The following is a 14,289-nucleotide window of genomic DNA, read 5'->3' as shown; positions in this document are numbered from 1 at the left end:
TGACCAAAAGTGATTTGTTATGCAGAAAGCGGGAACACCTCCATAGCAATGCCATTATGTAACTACTCATCTTGAGCTCATCTCCCAAATCCACGCTCTGGTGCTGCTTGTACAGACAATGTCCAGGATAAGATGCTTACAGCAAGGACCGAAGCCAGCATAGGTACTTCGAAATTCTTACGTGTACAGAATCCTCATCCGATTTTCTGTTAGAGTCTTTGAATGTGCTATTGGTCTCATTTACACTAATGATTCTAATCTCTGCAAGACCGTGTTTCCAAGTTACATAATTATAGCCAACAGCAATGAAGCAGTTATCCCCAATCAGACACAAGGGGGGACCTGAAGTATGTCTAAATCTCATGCCCATTTATAGACCAAAGGGACCAAACCACAGAGTTAGCTATAATTTGCAAGAACAAAATTTTCCATGAATCAGTAAAGCCCTGAAACCTTTAAAATGCCTTTTCTAACGAGTAACTTCTGAAGCACAGTACTCCGGCAAACTCAGAGGGTATAGCCATCCCGGTGTATCCAAGAGAGCTGTGCTCCAGGACCCACAGTGGATGCCCGAAACTGGGGGTGGAGGGGTAGCGAACCCTATATATTGCAATATATTGGTTTTTCCTCTACATACATAACTTTTCACTTAAAAGAAGCACTTCCCTTTGAAACAGTCAAATTGCCAGCATCGCTACACTTGGGCTTTGGGGCCATAATTACGTCAAATGAAAGTTACTTGAACACAACGTCACTCCGACAACCACGACAGTGGAGATGCTGGACAAAGGGGTAATTCACATCTGCCGGGGGAGAGGGCAGAGCGGGACTCACAAAAATTCATCCAGCTACTCAGAACAGTGCATAATTTAAAACTGATAAACTGTTTATTTCTAGAATTTTCCATTTTATATTCTCAGACCACGACTGACCATGGAAACTGAAACTGTAGATGAGGGGGGTGGGGGGCAGGCGTGACATTCTGTTCCAGGCCCGTGGGGAGAAAATCACCTCCCTCCTGACCTGCCAGAAGGGGGTTATTTAGACCCCTCTCTCCCAGGCCTCTGGGGAGTTCCAGGTGGGCCCCTGCAGCTCACAGGTGAGGCCACTGCCCGTGTGGGGGGCAGGACGGGGCTCACAAGGTCTGAGGAGAGCTGACCAGGCACGAGGCCCTGCTGTATCAGCAGAAGCACCGTGCTCCAGTGGGAAGAGCACTCGCTGGGGGGGCAGGGGGGAGGGAGAAAACAAGGCTGGCTGGTAGCAACTCACTGGCTTTGGGAAAATCAGTTCCAGAAAAGGACTGGTTTAGACAAAAGTTCCCGGGCGAAATCGAGTTGTATACCTTATTGTAGAAGTTTCCAGGTTCTGCCTTCCCTATAGTAAACCAAAAACAAAGTAGGATGGAAAACGATGGCCTTCTTCAATGCCTACATGGTCCCTGTCCATGGGCCGCTGCAATTCCCTACATCCCATCCCATCGCTGTGCGCTTTTCATCTTTCATGTAACGGAAGGAGGCAGAGACAAGGTCAGTTAGATCCTCATATTCCACCCGTACAACTCCAGAAGCAACTCCAACCACCTTCTCTGAGTTCTCACTTCCCTTTCCACTCGTCTCCATGGTGGCAGTAAGGAACTCGCCACCGTCCCCCTGCGAGTCACCTGTGCTCCAAATCACAGCCCCACCTCAGTTCTCACAGCCCAACACAAGCACCACTGCTCTGAGCTCAGTCGCCCTAGGGGGCCGCACCACTCGGACCCTGTCCAGCCCAGCACCTTCACTCTTCGTCATCCACCATGACCCAAACGAGGCTGCCCAAGCGCCCAGTTCCTGAGGGCCTGCATGAATCGGGGGCTGAAATGTGAGATACCCAGGGGCAAACTGGATTTCACATCTGTGAGGCAATCTTTCTATTCGTATCACGCTTCACAAATAGGCTTTGGAAAGAACTGGAAAGCAAAGTTCAAGGTTGTAACCTTTGGCGAGAATACGAAGTGCAAATATTTTACATAGAACAAGGCTTTGACAATCAGCATGACAAAGATGTATTATCTCATTACTCAGGCATCAAGGTTTTAGAGTTCTCCACAATCATGAACCTGCCTTCCTCTCCCTCTCCAGGATGATTTTGACTCCTGCCCCAAGAACTTATCTATTATGACCTATTTTTCCGTAACACTATCTTCATCATTATATGTAAGAGTTTCAAATGTCGAATTACTGTCTCATCACCTACATCATTGTTTTACCAGAATCCAGAAGATTTCCATCCAGAATTACACTATACACCATGTTAAATGGCTGTAAGCACTTAAATAGTGAAGAACATGGTTCAGTTCCTTAGCCCAGTATGTGACTAAGAGACAAGAGTTTAAGAACAGCAACCTCGAGATCCAAATGTTACCATTTCTGCTGCTTTGCTAAACAACGTTTCACAAGAAAGTTTGTGTTCCTCTTTATTAGTTAACTTAATTCTTCTTTTGAGAATCTAAAGAGCAGCTGGATTATGCAAGTGGCTGCCACTCCGGTGAAGAGTTTTGGGGGATTTTTACCATTCTGACCCTATAACATTTGTGTGCAAAGACTCTCAAAAACTGGCAAGAGCTACAAATTGGATTTTTGAACTATTCTCCAACTTTCCAGCACTAAAATGCTTTACTTCGCAAGACTTAGGCCTTCAGGGACTAGAACGTTTGCCTGTAAGTCAGATGAACACAGGGGTCATGAGTTATTATTTATACAGAAAAGTGTATGTGATCAGATAAATTGAACTAAACCCTAAAGCTGACTGATCCATAATCTATCCCATATTTGCGCTGGATGAGAAAACAGCAAAATCTAGAAGACAGGGTGGTCATGACCTGAAGGGAATCAGAAAGGCCACGGCCCACTTTCCATATCCTTTACCAAATGCCTAACTGCTGTCCCTGACTCAGGGAAGGCCCGGGAGCATGAAGTGACTGTCCTCTCTATTCCAACCCCTAGAAAAAAGAGTTACAGAACATTAAAAAAAAAAAAATTACATTCCAGAAAGCTGTCCAAAATTAGAAAGGTAGACAGAAAATATATATATAATGTATAAAAATTATACATTTACTTATCTATGTTCTTTCCTTAGATGAGTCACTTAATCACAGACTCCCAATTTAAGAAAAACAAGGGGGGAAAAAAAGGATGGTTAACGAGGCCTAAAAGACAAATCATTATTAGCTTTTCACTGCCTAAGAGTGATTCTTTTTCTTTTCACACCAGACTATAGGATACAATGGAATAAAAAGAGATATTGATATTTGGATATCAAAAAGATACAGTCAACAATACAAGAATAGAAATAAGTCATTTCTTACCAGTTGTATGACTGATCAGAAGAAGAGAAACAATAAAATAGTATAGGCCCTGGCTGGCGTAGCTCAGTGGATTGAATGCCAGCCTGCAAACCAAAGGGTCGCTGGTTCGATTCCCAGTCAGGGCACATGCCTGGGTTGCAGGCCAGGTCCCCAGTGGGGGCTGCATGATTGATGTTTCCAGATCAATGCGAGGCAACCACACATCGATATTTCTCTCCCTCTCTTTCTCCCTCCCTTCCTCTCTCTAAATAAATAAATAAATAAAACCTTTAAAAAAAATCAGATAGATGAGCCCTGCCCAGGTGGTTCAGTTGGTTGGAGCGTCGTCCCATACACCAAAAAAAGGTTCCGTGTTTGATTCTTGGTCAGGGCACATACCTAGGTTTTGGGTTGGATCCCCAGTCAGGGTGTGCACAGGACGCAGCCGATCCCCCTCCATATCCATGTCTGTCTGTCTCTCTCTCTCTTCCTCTCTCTCTAAAATCAATAAACATATCCTCAAGTGAAGACTTTAAAAAGATAAAAATAAGAGATGAAAATTATGTTTGTTGATTTTAGACTTCACCATAATTAATAATCCAAGACCACCAACCTTTTGGAGTATTGACTTAAGAAATTATGTTTCAAAAAAACTCTTTACATATCCTAACCAAAAAGTAAAATAAAACCAAATGGAGCATAAATTTTCAATTCAACTAACACAAATTGATAACAAAGGATTACTGAGTATCAAAGAATGAGATCATCCTAAATTTTAAAAATATTTAATATAAATGAGGAAAATAAATTAATAAATCCAACTATAATTTCTTTGGTTTACACTGAATGCAGGAATTCCCTAAAGAAAAAAAATCCAAGTTGCTGCTCTCCAGATAAATCTACAACTACTCTGAGAAAAGTAAAAGGGCACAGCGATACCGTCTACTTTCTTCTAGTAGAACTTTCATGATATAATTCAGTCTTGAGGTTACTTACAACCGGAGCCCCATTAACAAATTGCATGTATCACTTAAAAATTAAAAAGGAGACCTTTCTGCTTTACAACAAATGTACACACACACGCACAATCTTCATTCCACGCATAGCAAAACAGAAATTGATCATCAAACCAACAGGTATTGTGAGTTGTAAACTCAGTAAACATGAGCATCACGGTAAAAAAACTTCTCACCAGTTATTTCTTTTTTGTTGTTTTAGAGATAGTTCTTATGTGTTAATAATTGTGTCAAAAAACTCAGTGCCCCATTATATAGAGAGACATATATTGCAAACAATCATCACACATTCAACCTATGTAGAGTTTTTGGCAATGCAGCAGTCACAAAAAAAAAAAAATCTACACTTTTACTGCACAAAAAGACGTGATCTTTACTGGTGCTCAAACAAAAAGGTAGCTAAAAAAAAAAAGTGCCACCATTTCTCCCAATTGTGATCAATTACGTAAGACTTCAAAGCACACTCTGATTTGGGAAATAAAAATAATAATTTCTTGAGACGTGAACTCTTAATACAGGTTAATTTCATCTATTTTATAGTAGCAAGTCTTCCCCAGATGTTAATAACAAGCAGAGCTATTCAATGTTAGCATTTTGCCGCCAGAGACAATTGCTACAGCACTGTGCAAACATAATGAACTCATTTTATTAGGCAAATAGTTGAATTCCATTCAAGTGCACTTAGTACAGTACTACACATTATAAATTGATTGAAATTAAAGAGATCTCCGATTACAAATGGGGCTTTAAAAAATACAACTAATACTGATTTGACATTATGTTTCATTGGTGTTCTAATGAAATATACAAAGCGAATGATTTAACTGCTTCCAGCATGGCTGGAAGATCACCTCATCCTTCGATGTATTAAAATAGAAGTGAGAAAACACACCCCTGAAATCTGCAATTGCAAGTACAGTTTGGAAAATCGAAGCCAACGTGATATGGATGATTCGGATTATGGTTAGAGGTCAGAGGACGGCTCAGGCGTTGATGAAAGTTTCAAATTAGTCACATTTGTTGAAAAACCATAAACACAGGTGCCGGTGATGTTTACGCTGCATTAGATTTTTCAGATCCATATTGGGTTAAATCTTCAAATCCTAGACTTAATTTCTTAAAACGTTACTGGCTACTGAGCAGGAATTTTTTAAAACTCCAAATGGAGTAGATACAAAGTGAGGCTGCTCTTTCTCCTTTTAGAAAATACTTTTTATTCATAACACCCAAAAAATATGCACAGAAAGACATTTAGAATTTTCGATCCTTTTTTAAAACTGAGGGATCAGTGCTCTTGAAAAGTCTCCCTGAATCCGCTTTGCTTTCTTCAGGGCCTTCCTTGTCTTCCAAGAGCTTTGCTCCAGATGTGTATCAGCTGTTTATAGTGATATTTGAGTTGCCTGTTCCCACAACTGGAGAGGTGGCTTTGTTAGAGGACAGCGTCACCTCTGAAAGTTACTTCTCGTACGACTCTCGAACTTTCGCCTGCAGGGCATCACATGTCTTCTTGGCGTCGCCTAGAAGCATGGACGTGTTAGGTTTGTAGAAGATGGGGTTGTCCACTGCAGCGTAGCCAACGCCCAAGGACCTCTTCATGACAATGACCTAGGAGCCAAAAATGAAGGCAGAGAGTGCGTTTAACAGACCTGGCTAGGAGGTGCTGGGCACACAAACACGGCCCCACCCTGACGCGGAACAGGCTTGGAGAGACTTTTCAAATACTCAGGGAGTATTTTTAACGTATACTTACATTGTATGAACTCTAATTTTTTAAATGGGCCCCCACTTTTATACCCATGAGAGAGAAAGCCACGTTAACAATAGTTTATCACTGAATGAGAAGATTGTAAGTGATTTTCTTCTTAGTGCCTTTGTCCATAAAGACTATGCATGGCATCTACTAGTCATGAAAATAAGCATCTTTCTATGAATGGGCTCAAGAGAACAGACAGAGTGCACAAGCTTCCACTACAATTTTAAAGTAAATGTAGCTGAGTGGGGAAAATGGTATGATTCCTATTCTATCACTTTGGTAAAATATATCAGAAAGTTCTAACACAAAAGCTCAGCAAGGGGAGTGTTAATAACTAATAACGCTACAGAGCAAAGTGGAAGGGGTCAGCCCATCTCTGATGCTGAGGGGCTACAGGCTTTTACGATTGCACAGATGATGGAGGGTGATGTCCTGTTCAATATCCAGGCAGTGCTTCAGAAATGAAAAGCCTTTCTATGGTCCTCTAGGACAGGTCACCTGCCCGAAAAGGAAAGCAGTGCAATAGGTTCGTGCTTCAAACAGCATTAGTACGATACTGTACTCTGCAAACTCTCAAATGGTAACAATGACCGATGCAACAATTCTTCATATTTACATGAACCAGTGCATGGCATTCTCCTGAAGCACCACAAATACTGTTTTAAATTTACATATGTACAGTAAAGAGGGACAAACTGAAAGGGGAAATGTACATTTTGTAATTATAGTTCTTTTTTTTCATTTTTTAAAAGATTTTATTTATTTGTTTGTTTGTTTGTTTATTTATTTATTTTTAGGCAGAGGGGAAGGAGAGGAGAAAGAGAGGGAGAGAAGCATCAATGTGTGGTTGCCTCTTTGCACCCCCCACTGGGGACCAGGCTGGCAACCCAGACACGTGCCCTGACTGGGAATCAAACCAACGACCCTTTGATTCTCAGCCCACGCTCAATCCACCGAGCTACACCAGACAGGGCTGTAATTATAGTTCTTAAAAGGCAGCTGTGACTCGGGAGTGGTACAGAGCCGTGCCCACTGCTGGGGCAGAGGAGAACTGACAAGCCTCTGAGCTCCCCGGCCGTCCACTCTTTCAGACGTAACGTGCACGCGCAGAACTTGCTTCCTCGTGCCATGTTGTTGTTGGGATTTCCACGGCACCTGCCTTCTAGACACCCCGTGATGACGTAGCAAGTCCCTTTCAATACACTGAATGGAAATATGTGCTCGTCTTCACATACGAGGGCGATGACGCTGACTTACTGTCCCACAGAGAAGCCATCTGCTTCCCTGGACTCACACTGCAACGCAGCCAGACCCAGTCCAAAGCTCTTGTTTTAGTGGGGGTTTCAGACTCCGTTCACCCATCCACACAGGCCCATCGATTTCCATGCAGGATAGGGGCATGCATTCAGATTCTCTGGTGACCATGGAGGGATAGAGGCTGCATCGAGAGAACTGGACCCTAAACATACTCTAACCCCTGGCCTCCTAAACCTTCATCACTTCTCGTCAAGTGAGCAGGGAGAGCTCTGTGTGTGCATCTGAAGAGAGTGTTGATCACAGAACGAAGCACAAGCCTGGAACTGTACCTGCTTTGATTTCCAGACCTCGAGAACTGGCATGCCTGCAATAATAGAGTTGGGGTCTTCCTGAGCCGCTGAATTGACAGTGTCATTAGCTCCAATGACAAGGACCAAATCAGTGTCTGCAGAATAAAAGAAAAGAGAGAAAATATAAACCTTAAGGAAGTCGCTTTCACTTCTTTCCAGGCAAATTACCATGATCTGACTTTATAAAAACAATAACAACAACAGCTAATATTTATAGCACCCACACTTCTGCCAGGCACTGTACAAAGAGCTTTACCAGAGAGGTTTAGTAACTTAGCCAATGTCACACAGCTAAAGAGCAATACACCCTGCATCAAAACCTGAGCTTCCTGGCTGGAACGTGGGTACTATTATGCTTTCGTTCCCCACGATGGACCTACCTAGTGTGACTTTACCTAGTTCTTTCACTATCCCAAAATGATCTTGCCAGTTACATTATTTTATAACGTTTGCATTCCATCTTCAACTTCTAAAGTGACCAGTTAAATACAATTTGATATCTAAAAGAAAATGGTCTAAGAGTCTGTACTATGTTAAAGCTGTGTCCATAATTCCTGGAACTGGCAGGTTTCACACATAATTAAGCAACAGTGAAATGTGAAAGGCAGCATAAAATTAAAATGGCCTAAATGACCTCTTTAAGCCCTATAATATAAACTACCTAGAACTCTGCCAAAATGCCATGTGAATCTAGATGTGCACACGATTTCATTGTTTTTCTCTAATAAACAATATTTTTTTAAGTTGACAGTAGATACTTGCCAGAGGGAACCGGTTTAATTTTAACAAACATGATCCTGGGCCAAATGTCATTAGCATTCAATACCCAGTGACAGCCATAAAGTTCAGTGCCATACCTAGTCAAGTCCTAGAACTCCAAAGAAAACAGAAAACTGCTTTTCTGATCATGCACTGATACAACTGGAAGCCAGCAAACACTGCAAGATGAGACACTAAATCATCAACAGCAATTGTACAAATGAGGGAGGAACCTGAGGCTGAGTACCTAGTTCAAGATCACGAGAGAGAGAGTCAGAGCCTAGATTTCAAAGCCAGGTGGGCTCCGAGTCCCCACGCGCAATGCCTTCACGGCATCACCGCCCAGGATCTGCAGTACCCTTCCGCTCTCCTCCCAGGGACACAATTAGCTGCGCTGCTTACAAATCTGGTGACCCTCCGTCAGTACTGTTTCATTTCTTTGGTTTCCACTGCATCCCTACTGGGAGCAGGTTCCTCTTCCTCTGACGAGGAGGTCTTCCGTGAGCCCACGCTCCACGTCCTGAGACAGGCATAGCTCTATTCACACTAAGAGTGTGTAAGTGTCCCCATCGGCCCCGTCACTTACCTGGGAAATCGTGGTTGATCTCGTCCATTTCCAACACAATATCGTATGGCACCCCGGCCTCGGCCAGCAGCACATTAAGCTGACCAGGCATCCTGCCGGCGACTGGGTGAATTCCAAACCTAGACATGAAACAAACGAACAGCTGGCCTTACTTGATGGGCCAAAGTGCAGGGAGACCCCGATATCACCTCCCAATCTGCACAGCGTGTTCTTGGCACCTCTGCCTCTCCTGGTACTATCTCATCTCTACAGGCAGGAATAGAATTAGCCCAGATATGTGGTCAATTTACAAATGTTGAAGTCGGAGATTCATAGCTCTCAGTATACACAAACTAGAACTCCTCTCAGAAAAATCAGTGTAACTTTAGAACCTGACTCTTCTATACACGTTTTAAGTACAATGAACTTCCCACAGTATTAATATATAATATCCCCTTGCATTTAACACAGTGTTCTCTCGTTATACTTTCTCATATATCTTGAATCTTTAAAAACTTATGGAAGTCAGCATGGCATTAAGCAGTTGGCATGAAAAATCAACATGATTCCACCAAAATCTGACTCTACATTCAACTTTAACCCCTACGTTCGAAAGTGGGGAAATAACATATCACCATGTACATAGTTAATGGCCTTCGATCGTTCAGAGAGCGATACGAAGCATTACTCCACGTCACAGAAGGAACATGTTAGGAGCACGCTGGAGTACTGAAAAGACAGAGAAACACAGAAAGCAGAGCTCCACACTTTACCAAGGCAACAGAAACCGAAGCGCCAGGCAATTTCTTTCAGCCACAGTCACAGCCACAGTGGGGTCTCTACAGTCATTCACTCCAACTCTTCACCATGTATCGATCACTGTCTCCCAGCACGGGGCACAGTGCCGGTCACATAGGAAGAGCTCAGGAAAAAGTGAGCAAGCAAGTGAGCAAGTGAATGAGTCCAGTGAAGAAACACATTTTATAGAATCCATTGGCTGGTATCCACCCAGTCTCAGCTCAAATACCTTCAATGACCAGAAACTGACTCCCTCCTAAGGTTTACTGCATTACTAGACAATCCCAATAATGACATATAACGCACACTCACTACAGGAAGCCAGGGAGAACCCCCACCTCGGGGCTCTCCCGGGTCTGCAGTTCTGCCATCTGGAACCATGAGTCTACTTCCTCTTTCATACAGGAATCCCTTTCAGCTATCCTAGGATGCCTACCAAGCAAAACATTCTCAATTCTTTCAACTATTCAACGACCAACAGGATGTCCTAGTTACCTGTCCCTGCCTCCACGGGCAATGGGCAGCTCAATCCTCAGTCCCCCAAAGGGAATACACTATGCTGGGTGTGATCTAGATGTGCAAGGCCCACAAGAAAATCCCATCCTCGGATCTCCCGCTGATGAACATACGTCTCACGGGCATCTGCAGCCAGCACACACGCCGCTGTCTCACAAAACCTGTGGCCGCTGACGGTGCGCTGCTGCCTGCGCAGGAGCTGCTGCCCAGCCAGGCTGCCCTGCCCACTCCTAACACAGGTCCTGTAGGAGCAGACTAAAGCACAGGAACTGACCCCTCAACAGACAGACGGAAAGGAGCTACAAAATGGCCATTTACACCACCCAGACAACTGACCGATGCTTTTCTACAGCTTTAAAACCGATCATGAAGAGTCTGAATTACTGGAAGGCTTATGATTGGGAAAAAAGAAAGACATCAAGTGACAGATAGTCTCTTTTACCAAATTCCTCTTTACATAATCTTCCCTCTGGGATCACTGAATGTTCCTAAATAACCAATTTATGTTTTTTTAAAAACCCCACAGAACTCGGGCTATGAGGAAACAAAACAGTGATCTGTAGGCGGCTGTACAATGGAACATCACTTTACTCCTCCTTTTAATATTTTTGTACGGGAATGTACAGTTTAAATTAACTGTAGTTAAAATAAATCAACATGTCTTGCTTTTATATTGTGATATCATTTATAAGTGATTTCTCAGATATTATTTCAGTCTACCCCTAACAATCTCCATCAAGAATTAGAATTTAGGGTAGTTGATTCAAAACTAGTACTTACTTAAATAAACTGGGTTTTAGAGCTGCATTCCTATATCCAAAAAAGCGAGCAAGAATGTATGCACGTATAAACAAGAAAATGTAAAACAATAAAAGCAACAATGATAGAAGAAAGAATGTATACAAGCGGGGCTGGCACACATTTTGACCTAACAGCTAAGGCTGACTCTTTAGGATGTACTATGCAATTTGCTGATCTTTTTTAGTTAAGCTGCTATTCAAACTCAGGTCCTTCGTCCTGAAGACTCTGAACTTTTAACTACTATACGATATAGTCAGTAGAGTCAGTCAATTTAAGAGATGACTTTGTTTAATTAACAGCTTAGGTTAACCAACTGTATAATGTTGGGCAAGCTACTTAATGACCCTCTCTGCCTCAGTTCTCCCACAGAGCAGTAACCAGCTGTTAGTATAAGCCCACACCATGCCTAGGGCTATAAAAACTCTGTAGAGGAGCTCTGAGAAATACCTATTTATCTCTGCTCAAGTGGGTGAAATAGGAGTTCCAAGATCCAATTTATTGTGTGCTTCGAGAAAAACTGAGAGCCAAGAAATGTTCAACAATGCTACAAGCTGTTAAAAATAAATAAATATTTGCATGGACACATAGACATAGGAGAAAGAAAATGTCTCTTGTATGCAAAGTACTACAACCATGCAAAACCTTGACCAGAACCCCTTAAATGCTGGGGAAGCAGACTTTGAAAACATGACTAGAGGCTGGGTGGGAGAAACGAACTGGATAAAATAAACTATTACTAATCTAAGATTCACTTGAGAGGAATTCACCACCTCTTCCCTCAGTGGGCCCCTGCAGTTCGACAGTTATCAGGTTACTGCAACCTCACCCTCTCACCAGGTTTTAATTCTTTAACCATAATTTCTCCAATCATTTTTGGGAATGTAACAGTTCAACACCTGAGTAAAAAAATTTTTAAATGGTCTCTAAGAACAATATTGCTGAAATCCTAATGCCATCCTCTGTTCCATACCAGAGTTTCCGATCACTCCTGAGAGCAAGAGAAATGAGACCAAACACTGACAACTGATGCTCACACTCTTCCCGCAGAAACACAAAGCACGTTCCGCACAGCTGCTTCCCACTGCCTCTGAGAAGCCATCTCCACACAGTCACATGGGCTCTCCAGTTCAGATACCCACTTTAACATGTTAACATTTTTACAGTGGCAATAAAACATTTGAAAAAAATTTCTCCAGGTATCAAAGTACATGGGAATTATTACTAAACTTTAAATATGAACATAAGTATCATTTTAATATTTTAATAATAACAGCATTGTAAGCATGAATATAAAAAGACAGCCCTGGAAAGAATGTGCACTATATTAAAATAACCAACACATACTCTTCAGCCTGCCAGTGGCCATGACTTTAGGAAAAGACATGCTAAGGGGAAGTTTCAAAGGTGTGTGACTCCGTGAACGAGCATCTGGGTCTTCAGTCCAGGACTCTGAACCTTGTCTTCTAGGATGGGATGGCTGAATAATCCCTTAAGTTCATGGGCAACAGCAGCGGTGAGAAAAATACATTATCAGGCTCAGAGAAGGTAAGGTCACTTACATGTAATAATTCAAATTTTAAAAAAGAGGGAAGACTGAATGTGTGTGATCCTTGTTTAAAGTGTGAAAGAGGGCAGAGCACAAGGCAAAATGAATGCACATGAGAGAGTGGCTTGGACATGAGGCTTTAAAGGCATGCAGGACACTAAAGTATGTAGAAATAAGGAAGTAACTTGAGCAGCAAAATAAATAAGGATAGCAATAGACTATAAACCACTGGGGAAAATGGGAATTCATGAGTCAAGACTGATAACAGACTCATAAGTCCATAAGGAAGGAAGGAAAGGAAAGAGGGACGGAGGGAGGAAGACTCTACCCTACAGTGGTAGACCCTCAGCTGATATACGTGGTGGGTTATAAAACCACCACTTTGCAACCATCATAATAAAAGTGGTTCGGATAAAAATCGGCAGCACGCATTCAGTCTAGGGAGTAAATTTGATGAGGGGCATTTGCAAGATCTTAAACAGATCTCAAAGCAATTTGCCCGTCCCTTCCTCTTACCTCACCAGAGAAAGAAAAAAAAAAAGTTAAGATGATCAGTGCTTTTTCTGAGAGCTATTTTACTGAAATTGGTCGATCAGAATGAGTGATTATTAGACACAGTTTACTGTTTTTGCTACACTTTTTGCACCATGGGCATTTGATTAAGTGGACAGAGTCCATATTTCTTTCTCCTCAGCTAACAGTTCCTTACAAATGCCTAACAAAATAGATTACCAAGATTAACAAACCAAATCTCGGCCAAGAAGAACTTACAACACTGGAACTGTAATTTCTTATTTTAATGCACTATTTGGTTTATATGGGTACTAATTCAACATTCTTCTAAGTATTATGTGGGAGAACCAGAGGCCCAGAGAGTGTACTCCAACGGCAGAGATCCTATAATTAAATTGGAGGAGCCTGATGTGTCTTTTGTTTTTAACAACGATGGAACAAAATAATTTCAAACAGAACATCTTAAAATCAAAACTTCTAGTTTAGAAAGGTCATTTCCCTTTACAGATTCTAACGTATTATTTGTCAGCCGATTTTCATTCAAGAGTAATGCCAGTTTGTATTTCAACCGTGTCAAGTTCAAGTCAACATTCCAAATTAATACAGGTTTGTTTTCCCACATTCACAAACCAGTGCTCTTACCTCTGTCACTGACTAGACCCAATGACGTAACTAAATAACTAGATTTAGTTCAGGGAGCTGCTGCTTAAAAGCATCAGAGGTTCAAGAAAAACACAAAATACCCAAAGACTTAGAAAACAGCACACTCTAAGTGAAAAAAAAAATTGGCAAGCTAGACAAAAGGCAAAACATTATTTTCAAGCAGACCAAACAAAACAGAAGTTGAGCAAATAGTCCTCATTTTTGGAGAACAGAAAAAAATAAAATGGTCTTCAAATGCAAAAGAAAGAATTGGAATTAATTTAAAAAAAAAAAACAAAAAACTTTCTGTTAATTTAAAACAAATGCCCCAGTGAGGGAACATGACAGACTTCTTTTCTGTGGATCAGGGAGAGAGAGCTGATTACTAACCACCCGTTCAGCACAAAGTGGAGTGAAGAGTATTTCACGCACAAATGCGAAGGATGGC

General features: G+C 41.9%; 1 protein-coding gene across 3 annotated transcripts in view; it reads right to left on the bottom strand.

Moving 5' to 3' along the window:
• Positions 1-4,963: 4,963 nt before the first annotated feature.
• The window catches only part of NNT (nicotinamide nucleotide transhydrogenase), a 76,281-nt gene continuing 66,955 nt past the window's right edge, over positions 4,964-14,289 (bottom strand). For all 3 annotated transcript variants that reach the window (XM_045204818.3, XM_053914728.1, XM_024571937.3), the window contains exons 20-22: positions 9,047-9,165; positions 7,681-7,796; positions 4,964-5,946 (exon numbers count right to left, since the gene is read on the bottom strand). In XM_045204818.3, the coding sequence (XP_045060753.1) occupies positions 5,797-5,946; positions 7,681-7,796; positions 9,047-9,165 (385 nt within the window). In that variant the 3' untranslated portion in view covers positions 4,964-5,796. The remainder of the gene's footprint in view (positions 5,947-7,680; positions 7,797-9,046; positions 9,166-14,289) is intronic.

The sequence above is a fragment of the Desmodus rotundus genome, chromosome 1 (genome assembly GCF_022682495.2).
Source record: "Desmodus rotundus isolate HL8 chromosome 1, HLdesRot8A.1, whole genome shotgun sequence".
Taxonomy (NCBI): Eukaryota; Metazoa; Chordata; class Mammalia; order Chiroptera; family Phyllostomidae; genus Desmodus; species Desmodus rotundus.
Note: the sequence above shows the minus strand (reverse complement) of the source record. Positions and strands in the feature narration are given on the sequence as shown.